The following is a 15,173-nucleotide window of genomic DNA, read 5'->3' on the forward strand; positions in this document are numbered from 1 at the left end:
CAATTTCATTATTCTTAATATGGATAGCCAATCATGCTCTGTATTAGATAGTCCCTTCTTTCCTTAGTATATTAGATTCCTATTATTTCTGTAATAGTTAACACAAACTTGTGGCTTAAAACAAAACAGATTTGTTATTTTACAGTTATGAAGGTCAGAAGTCTAAAATGGTTCTCATGGGTTAAAATTAAGGTGTCCATAAAGCTGCATTCCTTCTGGAGGCTTTAAGGGAGAATCTGTTCCTTGACTCCTACAGCTTGTAGAAGCTACCCTTATTCTTTGGCTCACAGCTCCCTTCCAACTTCAAAGCCAACACTTGCATCACTCCCTCTGACTCTGTTACCTTCTTCTTTAATTTATAAGGACAGTGGGCACACCTGGATAATCCAGGATAATCTCTTCATCTCAAGATTCCTAATTTTGTCATAGTTGCAAAGTCCATTTTGTAAGAGAACGTATTTACGGATCCTGGGTGTTAGGGCATGGACATCTTTAGGGGGCCATTATTCTGCCTTCGTGATCTGTACTGCCCGCTGTATCATATATCATTTAAACATAAGAGTCTGTTTCTGGATTCTGGATTCCATTGCTCTATTTTCTTACTGTGTTCCAGGACTATACATAATCACACTATCATAATTAATGATAGTGACTCTTTATAATGACTCTTTGTATGTGATAGGCATAATCCTTAACCTGTTCTTCTGCTTCTGAATGTTTTGGCTATTTCTGGAGTTTGACCTTTTCATACAAATTGTACAACCAATTGGTAAGTTGATCCAAATCCTATTTTAATTAGATTTTAATTAGAACTTTATAGAACCTATAGATATAATTGAAAATACTAGAAATTGAGACTCCTTGTAGATGAACATAATCTGTCTCTCAATCTATTTATATCCATTTGACAGCTTTATTAATGTTTTTTCTATATTCTCTGTAAAGGTTTTGATTATACACAATTAAATTTATTCTTAGAAAATCTTATTTATTTTTTACTAATGCTATAAATGGTGTCTCTCTCTTTTTAAAATTACTAATTATATGTTGCTGATGTACAGAATACAATTGATTTTTTTATATTGATTTTGTATAAAACACCTTGCTAAGCTCTTTTACTGATTCTAACGATTTTTCTGAAATTACTTTGAGCTTTTTATATATTTAAATCATATAAACCTTGAATGGTATTTTGTTTCTTACTTTCTGACATTTATAACATTTATCTTATTCAGTGGCTTAAATCTTCAATGTTGAATAAAACGAGAATGTGCATCTTTACCTTGTTTTTGGTATTATTTTACTATTAAATAAACAATTCTTACTGGTTTTAATAGAAAGCTTCTATTGGGTTAAGGACGTTTCTTTCATTCTTCAGATGATGTGAGTTTTATAATGATTGAAATTGAATTTTATAAAATTATTTTTCTTATTAAATAAAATGTTAGTCTTTTTTTTTTTTTTTTTTTTTTGTCCAAATAAAATGTTAACCTCTTTTTCTCCATTGCCAATATGTGAATTATAATTAGGGGTTATAAATCTTAAACTACCCATGTATCTGTGATAAACACAACTCAATCATTATGTATTTTTTGTATATACAACAGGCCTTGGTTATGCTACTGTTTTGTTAAGTGGGTTTTGTTTCATGAGTGGATTTGCTCTATAAATTCCCTTTTCTGATTTGCTTTTACTATCAAGGATATTAGCCTGCTAACTGAGTAAACATATTTCTCCATTTCTTTCTTGGATAGTCTGCTATTAGCTCACAACCTCAGGAATTTCCTGGGTGAATTTCAAACCTAGCCCCCATACACGGAGGGCAAGAACAGACTGAAGAAAGAGGCAGGCCACTGCAGATTGGTAGTTGAAAAGTTTAATAAGCAAGGGAACTTATAGATGAGGCTTGTCTTGGGTGGCTGCAAAATGAGTAGATCTCAGCACCTGCCCACCAGAATCTTCAGAGTTTATATAAAGACCTTAATAGGGTTCAGTCATGTATACAGTCCAGATGGTCTCCATAATATATCACTATTTCTCAACGCTGTGTCCTTGAAGTGGCTCCTATTGTGGGATCAGTGGGCAGAACATAAATTCCAAGGACAAGTGAGGGGGTAAAGAGCCTCTGGTTGCCGAAATCCAGGTGGTGGGGTCAATCAGCAGTCACATCTTGTCGATGACTCCTCCAACATCTGCCTAGATTGAAATCATGATATATTTTCTAAAGGTCTAGTAATATTCCTTTGTACAACTACCTGGGATTGTTAGTATTTCTTTGTAGGACATTTCATTATGATATTATTTTTAAAATAATTTCCCCTCCATTTTTAATTGAAGTCCTATTTACATACTGTGAAATGTACAGGTTTTAGTGTATGACTTGATGAGTTTTGACAAAAATCTACCTATACTTTCAGCAAAATAGAGAACAATTCCATCACCCCAGATGTTTCCTTCATGCCACTTTCCAGCAAGTCCAAACCTGGCCTTCTAGTTTCCACAGGCAACCACTCTTAGGAATTCTAACACCATATATTATTTTGGCCTCTAGAGTTTTGTAACAGTGGAATCTAACATGGTACACTTTTTTGTATCTGGCTTCTTTCACTCAACATAATTGTGAGATACATCCATGCTGTTATGTTAATCAGTGACTAATTCTATTTATGTATAAACTTACTGATTTCTTTTCCCCTTGGATGGGCATTGGTTTATTTCTAGTTTAGTGGTGATTGTGAGTAAAGATATTCCTGTACAAGTCATTTTGTAAACATATGCTTTTGTATCCCTTGGTTAAATACCTACATAGAATTTCTGGGTCATAGTGGAACTCTATGTTTAACTTTATAAATAACTGTCAATCTTTCCAAGACAGTTGTATCATTTTAAACTGCTAATAGTGGCTGTCTCCTACTTCCAGATCCTCATCAACATTTGGTCTTTTTTTTTGTTTTGGTAATTCTGATATGCGTGTGTTTAATTATTGACTTGATAGAGTTTTTTATAGATCTACCTACTAATCATTTTTAAAGTTTTTATTTTAATTCCGGTTAGTTAACATACAGTGTTATATTTAAGATACTAATCATTTTTTGGATGTATGCACGGGCAGTATATTCTCCCAGATAATTCCTAAGATATTATCTATTTCATTTCTTAATGGTTTTTGGATCAGCCAAAGTTTGAGTGAGTGCTGTTTGCTTACTATTAAGCAGCCTTCCCCAGTTTAAATTTGCAAGGGCATTCTTGTATGCTTTCTAACTAGCATTCTTACCATTTTAGTTTTTATGTTCAGATCTATGATAGATCCCAAAATAAAGTTTGCCTAAATGTGAGGTAGGACAGAAAAGGTTTCTTAGTGTTTGTTTTGTTGTGGGTTTTTGTTTGTTGCATATGAATGTCCAATTGTTCTAGCTTCATTTACTAAAAAGATTTGCATTTCAAATTTTATTGCTGATGCACTTTTGTTGAAAATCAGTTTACCTTCTAAGTGTGTAGTCTTTCTGAACATTATACTGTTCCATTTATCTATTTGCCTATAGGTACAGCAGTCCACACTTCAGTACAATATTAAGTAAATGTGGTGAGAGCAGACATCCTTGAATTTATCCTAGATTTAGGGGAAAAGCAATTAGTCTTTAACCATTCAATATGGTGTATTATTACTACAGGACTATAGATTTAAAAATATTTATAGAAAACCTCTGATTTAGAAAGCAGTAACTTAATTTTATTTATCTTTGTTTTTCATTTACCCAACACAGCTTTTGGTGCATTCTAAGCCCCTTGTATTTTTTAAATTAATCAGTGAATGATTATCCAAGTCATTTGGTGTGGTAATGTGCCATTCAGTAGCTGACAACATACTCTCATAACTGCTCTTATTTCACCTGTTTTTAACCATGTTTCAGGATGAATAAACAAACTGAAAAGCCTCCCAGAATTTCCCATTTAAAGAAACTGTTTTGTATATACGTGGTATCAGTAGTGTTTTAAAGTTTTCTGTATATGTGATCACATCTTTTATTTTCTGATCCTTAGAACAGCTCTTTAACATAGAGAATGTAAGATTGAAGAATAATTGAATCGTTTTATGCCTAATCATGAAATTTGGAATAGAATGTTATAGGCACAGATAATACTTAACAAAAATGAATATTAAATTTTATTTTAAAAATCTATTTAAGGGGCACCTGGGTGGCTCAGTTGGTTAAGCATCTACTGTGGCTCAGGTCATGATCCTGGGGTGCTGGGATCCAGCCCCACGTCAGGCTCCCTGCTCAGCAGGGGAGTCTGCTTCTCCCTCTCCCTCCCCCTGCTCATGCTCTCTCTCTCTCTCTTTCTCTCGCTCACTCTATCTTTCAAAAATAAATAAATAAAATCTTAAAAATCTATTTAAAATATTAACCTTTGCAATTTTGAAGGTGCATAGTCTAAAATAATTTTTTTTCAATAATCTGGAGAGAAAAAGCCTTTAGAAATTTGGTAAACCATAGTTCTCCTTAATTTCTTTCTTATAAGTGATCTATTTATTTGATTATGTAAGTACTATATATGATATAGTCAACATATTATTGATTTTGGCAATCCTTTAGAAAAGGTCTCCTTTTTAAAATGGATCCTAGATTAGAGGTCTGAAATAGTTTCGTGTGTGTGTCTATGTGTGTGAATGGCATAACTCTCTTCTGCATGCTAAAGTTTGAAAAGCCCATAACCCATCATTTATTTTTGGCGCAAATTATTATTTTTTTCCACTTTAAAACAGAATTTTCTTGATTTTGTTTCCTAGTTCAATTTTGTGGGGAAATTGCTTGGACCAAGAGGAAATTCCTTGAAGAGACTACAGGAAGAAACAGGTGCTAAAATGTCTATCCTGGGCAAAGGATCAATGAGAGATAAAGCAAAGGTACTGAACTTTGAATTTGATTTTTAACACATACAGGGCCAAACTTACACTCAGGGCCAAATTTACAAGCACATCTGCACTGTTCTTCCATTGTTTCCTACGATTTTCACCTTCTGGGACCACCTTGTTGCACTCTCGGTCAATTCCTCTATTTTCATAAAAATCAATTACCTTTCTTCCTGCCCCCCCACCAAACATGTAATTCTGCATCTTTATTCTTTTTGGTCCTTTGTGTAGGTTGTTGCGAAATCTCCTTACTTTTTCTGTGTCCTCTGTAGGATGTTTCTATATGTCTATGCTCATTTTCTTTAATTCCCTGTCTGGATCCCTTTTCTCTCTTCAACTATGTCACCTAATCACATCCATTGTATCATTCTCTTTTTATCTCTATGCACCATTTCACTCTGATCCTCTTACCTGAAGCAATTTCAAATACTTATCTGCAAATCTTAGAGAATTCCACTTATTTTCTGAAATGTTTCAGTCATGTTAAACAATTCACCTGACCCCAAAAGAACAAATAAGCTGAGAAATATATGAACTTTGATGTTTGAAATGATTTATTTCACATCTGAACTACATCATTTTCCCATTTTATAAAGTGATAGCAATTTTCTCTGTGTTAAAATTCATTGTTTTGGAAAAATAACAACCGTTTATAGAGATTTATTATCTTTTAAAATTCATTGAGAAAGGGTGGATGTATTAGGGTACTTTTTATTTGACCAGGCCATGCTTTTCTGATTTGATATGTTACCATGGAAAATAAAATGTTCAAACTGTTATTTCTGATTATGGGAATTACTTAGGAAAATTGTTTAGGTGTTCTCTCTTTTAACTATTAATGTGAAATCTTGAGGAAAGTTATAGTAGGATATGTCACCAAACAGATATCTCATAGTCTTACAGTGTACACTTCATACTGTTTTTTTTTTTTTCACACCTTTTTAAGATTTAGATCAGGCATCATCTCCCCAATGGCGCTTTTCTGAAACTCCTTTGATAGGATAAATCCTCTCATCACTTAACATATTTTCTTGAAATTTTGTTTCTCTCATTAAACTGTACATTCCTACCAGCCAGAGAAATAAAGTAGTCAGCTTCACATACCCAGAGCATCTGTGTAGGCACTCCATACCTTTCAAAGCAAATGGGTATTTATTATTTATTCCCATATACTTGGAATTTTTTTTTTTTCTGTCCACAGAGCTTTACATTGGATTTCTTTTTCCCAGTGAGCATGTTAGGAACCAGCATAAGTATTTGAAAATCTAGTTGGAAACAAATTTAGTTCTATTAAGTTTCCATTAGGTTTAATTTACTGATACTAGCTGTTACTTAAAATCCAGCTTCTCATTGATTACTTTTTGGGTGATCAATCATGTTTGTCCATCCTTCAGGCATTTTCATTGTTCCTTTACAAAATGAAAGAAAATGAAAACATATAATAATAATAATAATGTATTGCACTATACACTATGTTTTATAGACTCTGAATAAGACCTTAACTGCCAAGGGTGGTGGGCACACAACTGAAATAAAACCACAGACATGGATATGCAAAAATTTACCTTAGGAAACATTTGATTAAAATAAAAATAAATCCTTGGTAAAATATTGATCACTGTGCTGCTATTTTACCTCTCTGCAACATGATCTGATCAGGAAGGAAGATTTTATATGTGATTTTGTTCTTCTAACAAATAAATAAAACTTATCTGATTCTTCAGTGGAAATATATATGTGTGTATGTGTTTATACAGGAATATATTCATGCATTAATTGCAGACGTACTTATTGCCGTGTCACACTGTGTGTCATCTGTAATTCTAGTCCATGGTAATGAATATGCAAAAATTTTTCTCCTCCTAGAGTTTACAATCCAATGGGAGAGACAGACAATAAGTAAGTGAATAAACATTCACTTATAAACAATTTTAGTAATTATTATGTATTAAAATAATACAGATTGTTTTTCTGTGTTGGCTCTGCTATTAAGATGCCACACAATGTATGTCTTAAACTTGATCTTTGTTTCATGATAGAAAGGAGATATTTGGATAGCTATCTAAATCAGGATGAAATAACTATGCAAAAGCATTTCTTACACATCTGCTATGTGCTCAACTGTAGATTACATATTATGTTATGTAGAAAATAAGTATTAGACAGGAGTCAAGCCCTCACAAAACTTTTAATTTAATTAAACATCCTGATCTGTTTCATACTTTCTTTAAAAAAAAAAAGTTAAGAAAGTATCAATCATTGAATTAGAAGGTGGAGAGAGTGACATTCTCATTTAATTTAATTTTTACAAATGTAAGAAGACTACTTCATCCTTAGAAAAGCATGAAGTTTCAAGAGTTGTTATAAGATCATTATAAAATTGCATGATACAGAAAATAGTTTTGGTGGTTTGGTGTAGTAAGAAGATTCTAACAAGTTCAATGTTTTTATTTGTCTTACTTTGGTTTTGGTGGGCTTGGGGGAAGCATTCCTTTTCTTTTAGCTACACCTAGCCAATAACTCTGTGAGCAGAGAGAGAAAACAAAAACCAAAACAAAATGAGATGTGGTAATATCTAAGGTAATACCAGTAGCAAAATCCTACCTTATATTCAATATTTTATTCCCATACTGGTCAGATCACTCAATATGTGAACTCACATTTTACCAAGAACTATCCAGGAATGCTTGAACAGAAGCTAACTTTTAAATGGTGATGATAAACATATTCTTATAGAAAATTAGAAAGTAATATATACAGTATGTTTGCAATATTTCAAAATATCTCAGGAAATTAACTGGCAGTTCAGAAATTTCTTTGAAGTCTGAATCCCTCATACACCATATGGCCAGCCAGTTCTAAATAACCACGCAGCTGCCGGCTTCTCTAGCGATTGCTGCTTCTTTTTTTTTCCCCTAGCAGTTGCTTCTGAGCAATCTTCAGGGGTAACTTACTGTAGCTTCAGATAGAGTGTTGCTATTTTTAGTGATGCTGATGGCAGAGATTGGTGAGGGAGAACAGAGGAAGCAGTGGTCTGCAGGCTTATCTTTGAAAAGAGTGAGGAACAAACATATTATCTTCAAGAAAAAAGGTTTGCGAGGTTAGAGAAGATCAGACAAAAGCTGAACACACCCAGATAAGAGTGAGGTAACAGCAGGGAAGCCTCAAAGCAAATTTCTTGCCTACCTCCATTGTCCTTAAATGGAAATCACAAATAGACATGTTGCAAATAAATTACGTTGTAATGAAAGGTGTTCTGACATTTCTGTTAATAAGCTTGGTTGAAATTATGGAATGCAGTCTTAAAACATGCTGGTGATTATATGTTAAAAGTAAAGTGCTGTTTGGTGGAGTTTTATTTGAAAATGTGTGATAATTCTCTAGGCAAGCCTTTCTCTCTTTGATGTGCTAATATCATGTGCAGGTTTCTATTTTACAATATATCTTCTGTATTTGGTGATGGCTACTTTAGTAAATCCTTTCTGATTTCATGGCAATTTGATTTTCATCAACAATAAAATCAACTGAAAACCTTCAAAGTGATGCTGCTGCCTGGTGGGTGTGAACCCGTACCAATCATCCTTCTCTCATTTGGCTTCTGGGCTATGCCTCACATCAAATGGCACCGTTAGTCTCTCAAATCCTGCTTGTCAGTCAGGCTGGGATCGGTTAGGTAGACTCCTGTTTCAACTTTTTAATATCCCCAACAACAAAGCAATTTGTAATCCCACAAAATCAAGAGCCCAGACACTCTGATTTTAGTTTTAGCTGTGCCCCTAATACACTGCACCACAGATCAGCAATGTTTCTTCTCTGTTTTGCTCTGCAGGAGAGAATGCTTAGCCCATCGTTACTTCCAAACAGAGATAGAGGAATAAGCATTCTTCTTTTTTTTTTTAAGATTTTATTTATTTATTTGACAGAGAGAGAGAGCACAAGCGGGGGGAGCAGCAGACAGAGGGAGAGGGAGACGCAGGCTCCTTGCTGAGCAGGGAGCCCGATGCGGGGCTCGGTCCCAGGCCTGGGCTGAAGGCAGATGCTTAACCGACTGAGCCTCCTAGGCGCCCCTGAATACGCTTTATTCTTTGCTTAAGTATCACTTGAGTTTGTGAAGGACAAAGAGTAGATGAGAAATTACAGATAGGTGGGAATTTATTTTTGATTTATTCACTGCATTCTTCTGTTTCTTGGATCTGAACATTGAGAAATTAGAGTAACAGACTGAACGGTCCCACCTGAAGAGTAGGGGAACAATGCACTGCAAATAAGTGTTTTGTGAGAATGCAAGGAAACTAGTTTCAATGGCGAACCAACACAAGGGTATCTCATCCTATGATATATTTGAACTCTAAGTGACCAAACAACAAAAATAGTCAAGTTTGAGTTGAAGAGTGAAATATATCATGATACTAGTGCGAAATAATTTCTTACATTAACATCTTCAACCCTTTTATGTACAGTTTGTCATTCACTATTGTGAATGACAAAGAATGAAAAAGAAAAAAAATGCCATAAACCTGTCCAGGCTCAGTTCTTCATAAGCTTCAATGACAGAGCATGAGGTGACAATCTTTTGTATGTTGTGAATCAAAGTTATGTATTACCTTAAGTCATTACTTTCCTCTAGTCTGATTTTATTTACAATTAGACAAATTTATCTTAATTTTTGTAATTAAAGCCTGCTGTTTGAAAACTTCCAAGGACCTAATGTCTTGGCCATAAACCAAGGATACTATACAAAAAATATATATATCTTTTAAAGTTACTAGTATAATAGCTTTTCCCTCATTGCCACTTGTCACTCATCATTTGGCCCACACCCTTGTTTCCTGTAAGAAGTGAAATGAGGGAATCACAGAATCAAGATCTCTCACACCACATTGCAGGAAATTTTTATTTATTAAGCTATTAAAAATAGAATGTATGAAGACAGAGACATTTCTAGACATTTTACATTTTATAAACCAGAATTGTAATAGTGTATTTCTTTTCTGCCACTGAGAAATTCTATCCCTTTTTGTCCTGAGATGTACTGTCCACCTCAAAATATTGCAACCCAAATTCAAATGAGATATCTCCAGTATTGAAAGGGCCTGAGGATGTCTTAGAAATATTTTACATTCCACATTCTGTGGCAGTTTTAAAGATGGCTGCAAATTCTTTGACATTTCTTTTAGAGAAAGATGAGTAGGGTCTAATGCTCTTCCTCCTGAATCTGGATAGTTTTAGTGACTCGCTAGTAAGAGAAAGACTGCAGAGGAGGTGTAACCTCAGGATTTCTGAGGGTAGGTGGGAAGACACAGTGCACCTTCTGCCTCATTTACAAGAATACTGTCTTTTTTTGGAGCTCTAAACTGCCTTGCAAGGATTCTGACAATCTTAAGGCTGCCCACTACCTCCCCCTGTGAGGAAGCCAGAGTTATATGGAGAGGGAGGTCTTGTATAGGTACCAGTGGGAAATCCCAGTGGAGCCCCGCCTTTGAGTCATCCCAGGCTAGGCATTACACCTGCAAGTAAAGAACTCACCGAATGAGATCAGCCTCTAGCCATTTGAGTGATCACAGGCTATTTGAGTCCTCCTATCTGCAACCCCAGACTCTGGGAGCAAAACAAATTATCCCCATTGTGCTCTGTCTAAATGCCTCACCTACAGAATCCATGGAAATAGTCATAATAACAACATGGTTGTTATTTTAGGCAACTCAGTTTGGCATGGTTATTTATCCAACATTAGACGACTGGAACACATTCCTACAATTTTATTTGTAAAATGCAGAGATTCTCAACATTGTGAGCTATTTTCCAAATACTGGATGTGTTCTCTTCTTGTGTTTCTACTGCCCTCTCATGGCAATTACTAAAGACTGAAAAATTCTGGGGTTTTGTGTATTTGGTGTTTTGATTTTTTTGTTATTTACTTGCACCTAATTTTGAAGCATATGCCAAAGTTCTATCTCAAAGTTGCCAGTAAAGGAAAAAGGCTTCCAAGAAAGACAATTCAAAGATTTCCAGAATGTTTGACTTAAAAAGTATCAGGCTAGTCATAAGGCTGGTCTAAGGCCTTTGTGCCTTCAAATGTCTGCTTTAATAACACGAGACTCAAGGTTAATTGGGTAGGTAATTCTAATTTCTCTGTAAGGCTTCTTAATTTTATTACAATCTGACAAAGTGAGTACTCCAAATTTCTATCAGGGATGTTAGAGAGATCCCAGAAGGGGAGGGAATTGCACCGTACAGCAAGTATTGCCCTAAACCAAGATTGGGACAGTTTTCTTTCTTAGTCCCTCTTTTTGACCAAGTCAGATTGTTGAAGGTTTGTCTTAGCCAAGGAAAGGACCATATGGCATTTTTGTTCTGAGAACATTAACTGAGCTTGTTGCTTCATCAGTCTTTTCTTACATTTCTTATAGATGGTGGAATTTAGATAAAGGATCAAGTTATAAAATATACCACCATTAAGATTACCTGCAATCCATATATGGACCCATTGACGTTCTTTCTTTCTTTACCAGTTTCCTATGTTAGGGAAGAATTTCTAAGTAGAATCCTAAGATGATTCAATTTACTGATACACATTTATATATTATTAATGTATTTTATATTATTTAGTGCTACATATATGCTTAGTTGGCCTATCTCTCTCAATATATATTTTTAAGTATTAATATTTGCTTTGCTTTTTTAAATTGGACCCAATCTTTGCTTTGCCCACACATTGCAAATTCCAGTAGACTCATGAATAACCAAAGCAAAGTAATAGGCCCGTATGAATAGACAATGAATATTATGGGTCTATATAATAGGTCAAATAAATACATGGATCCAATACACCCGAATATATCATTGCTCTAAAAGGAGAATTGGATAATAGAAAGAAAAATTCTTAATAACTTGATTTTGCTCATTGTAAAAAATAATACATTTTTAGTTTTATGGATAATTTTAATCTCAAACCAAGTAAGAGTGGTTATCTAAAAATTTTTTTTTAAAAATAATGATATTTAAACTCCTAGAAAAGCCTTTGATAAAAAGGGTATTACTTACACATTTTTAGAAAGATGATGTTAAATGTTTGTTTTAAATTGTTAGAACTTGACCCCAATATAAGCCATGTTCTCTGAAGAGAGACTTGGACTACATGTTCTAGCACAGCTTGGGGAATTTGGAGATACAGTTAAGAGGATAATGGGCCCAGAGTGGGAATGTTAAAGAGAAAGATCCTGCACTTTACTCAAGTGCACTATCAGCACTAATTCAGATTCTGAATTTCATTAGTTGCAGTGATGTTTTTGACTTTGTATTCTGTTTTCTCTTTATTGTTTTTTTTAATTTCACAATTCATTCAAAAGTTGAATAGTACTCTAGTTTTATCAGTCATAAATATCTGAGTCATTCTTAGTTGAGTAGTGTTGTCATGAATACTTGAAAATTTGTTTGAGCTCTTGACATCCCTTGATAAAAAGTAAAGAGCTCTGTTTTCTGGTTATCATTCATGATGCTACACAGAGCCCAAAGAAAGACAAAGTAGTCAAACTCCTTAGTCTAATGGATAATATTACTGAGTTCGCTTTTGCTTTCTGTGTATACTGGTTCACCAAAAGTAAAATCAAAAAGACTGAGAAAAATGAAAAACCCAAGACACAAATGAAATTTTATATATTTTGCTATGAACACAATCAGTTGTACCATTTGACTTTTAGCAGCTGGGACAAAGTTTTATATACTTCCAGGGATGCCATTCACAAGGCATTCTTTGTGAACTGCGCCCCTAATTGTCTCATACTATTTGTCACCAGCACTGAGCCTAGTTACAGGAGTAAGCATACCAAATGTCAATACAGGAAACACTTCCATCTATGTTTTTCTTACTATCTGCAAAGATATTTATTGTTTTGTATATTTTTTTGTGCAAACCACATTTGTTTTAATTTTGGTAATAGTAACATTTAAATTTTTTTGCTTTTTGAGGTCAGGGTTTTGAGATAAACTGTGAATGTATGCCAGTACTCTGCATGTGGTTTACCCCAGAGAGGGCATACCTAACGTATAGGTGTATAATTGCTAACATCTACAATTCTAGCATCACTGTGGAGTTAAAAAAAGGGGGGGGGGGGCAAGCAAAATGTAGCAGTTCATTTAGAGAATCTGCAATGTCTCCACAAGCTTTCGTGTTCACATTTCTAAGCTTATTATGCCCTGTATTTGCTGCTTCCTCTTTCTCAACAGTGGGTTGTTTTCTCTTTTTTGTATGTTTTGACAAAATTTTTTATTTCAATTATTTGGCACTTTTAGGGAATGTTTTTCCCAGTCGTTCTTAATTTCCTTCCTTTCACCTACCTTAAAAAAATTTTAAAGCTAAAATAATTTAAAATAAAAAAAATTTCCAGTGTTCAAATGCCAAATAGCTCTCATTTCTATTTCCCTGAACATTACTAAAAGGTGTGAGAGATATTTATTTCCTTAGCAGAACCACCAATATCATATTTACTTAAATCAAATCAAGTCAACAGTCACTACTACCAAACCAGGAGCGTAAACAATAAAGAATAAAATAATAAGACCATTGACTGAACATAGTCTACCTTGTGCTGAGTTAATATTTTTAGGATCTCAATTCTATACTATTTTAGATTAAAAGTGATATCCACATTTTTAAAATAATAATAACAATAACAATCTTCAAGCATGTAGAAATTTTTATTTTGATTATCATTTGTCTTTTTTTTCATTTTTTTCTTTTTTTTTATTATGTTCAATTAGCCATCATTTGTTTTTGTTTTTTTTTTTAAGATTTTATTTATTTATTTGAGAGAGAGAGAGCTTATGAGCCGGTGCGGGGGGCGGGGGAAGGCAGAGAAGCAGACTCACAAATCAATTATATCTAAACTACTCAGTTTTATAGAGGCTAGATGGTGGGACTCGATCCCAAGACTCTGCGATCATGACCTGAGCCAAAGGCAGATGCTTAATCAACTGAGCCACCCAGGCGCCCTGATTATCATTTGTCTTAAGGAAAATTTCATAATATGGATTTTTTTTGGAAGGCCTATAAAAGCAACATTTACTGTCTCACTGAAAAGTCTCTCTAGAAGAAGATGAGCAAAATACAAGTTCCCAAGCTGACCCCTCAACTTTCCTAAGGCTCACGGTTCAAAAGAACATGTATCCGCAGAGGGGAGCACAGCATCATTCTGGAAGTCTCCAGATAAGACAAAACTATGTTTTGTGGGCAACTCTATATCTTTAGCATGATAATTTGCTGGAACATAATAATTAAACTTGAGTAATCCTTAATATTATGAGGGTGACTGTGCGGCTGTCTTAATTTTCACTGAACTGATTGGAGATAAGCATATGTGCTTCTATATCATATATGTACACACGCACATATATATTGGCTTGTACAATCTTAGATTTGACAGAGAACATAAAGATGCTAGTTTAATTCATTAATTTTTATAACCAAAATAGATTGTTGCCCAAGAGACAGTAATTTGCTTGAGATTCCTGGGAAATTACTAGGAAATATTTAATTATTAGAGGTAAAAAAGAAAACATAAAGATGAGGACCAGTTTCATGAAATATCTTGCTTAACCAGCAGATTAATTTCAAGGAACCGTAACATGGAAAGAAAGAGAGTTTACTAAGTTTTCTCTTAATATTTCTTAAACTATTACACCCAAGATAAGAAGAAAACAGATCCAGATTACTTTAAATAACATAAAATTACCTACAGGATATAAAAAATTGAGTTGACCACAATTCTTCATCACCATCTAGCCTCTATAAAACTGAGTAGTTTAGATATAATTGATTTGTGAAAATGTTTTCATCTATCCTCTGTACTGTTTATGTACATGCAGTGTGTACCCTGGATGGATGAAAAAGGGCAAGGAAGCACCCTGTGCTCAGAGTGCCTGAGTTAGCAGCCTTTATGTCGGGGTTTAACAGCTGTCTGCGTTTGGTGATAACTCATGCAGGGAAATGAGGTAATCACTTTGCAAGTCTAGTCCCATCCTCAGGGGAAGAGTAGGAGCAGCATGGGCTCTTCTGGGAAATCTTCCTGACTTAAGAGCCCAGAGTTTCCTTTTTAGGAGGAAAGAGTTTTTCTCACTCCTTCATCCCTCTATAGTTTTATAGGTCAGAAAATTGATCACAGTATATTTAGCTGCACGTGTAATAGCTTCTTCCACATTGCGATGAATTCTTGTTAAGATTATAAGCCAAAAATGTCATTTTAGTGCACATATTTTTCCTCTA

The 15,173-nt window shown here is 34.4% G+C and overlaps 1 protein-coding gene across 15 annotated transcripts in view; it reads left to right on the forward strand.

The window, feature by feature from the left end:
- Positions 1 to 15,173, forward strand: part of KHDRBS2 (KH RNA binding domain containing, signal transduction associated 2) — a 581,162-nt gene that overhangs the window by 200,557 nt on the left and 365,432 nt on the right. For all 15 annotated transcript variants that reach the window (XR_004300183.1, XR_004300185.1, XR_004300184.1 and 12 more), the window contains exon 3: positions 4,790 to 4,906. Coding sequence is in view for 7 of the 15 variants with exons in the window: in XM_032409568.1 (XP_032265459.1) it covers positions 4,790 to 4,906 (117 nt within the window). In the remaining 8 variants the exon portion in view is untranslated. The remainder of the gene's footprint in view (positions 1 to 4,789; positions 4,907 to 15,173) is intronic.

The sequence above is a fragment of the Phoca vitulina genome, unplaced genomic scaffold (assembly GCF_004348235.1).
Source record: "Phoca vitulina isolate PV1807 unplaced genomic scaffold, GSC_HSeal_1.0 scaffold11, whole genome shotgun sequence".
In the NCBI taxonomy this organism is placed as follows: Eukaryota; Metazoa; Chordata; class Mammalia; order Carnivora; family Phocidae; genus Phoca; species Phoca vitulina.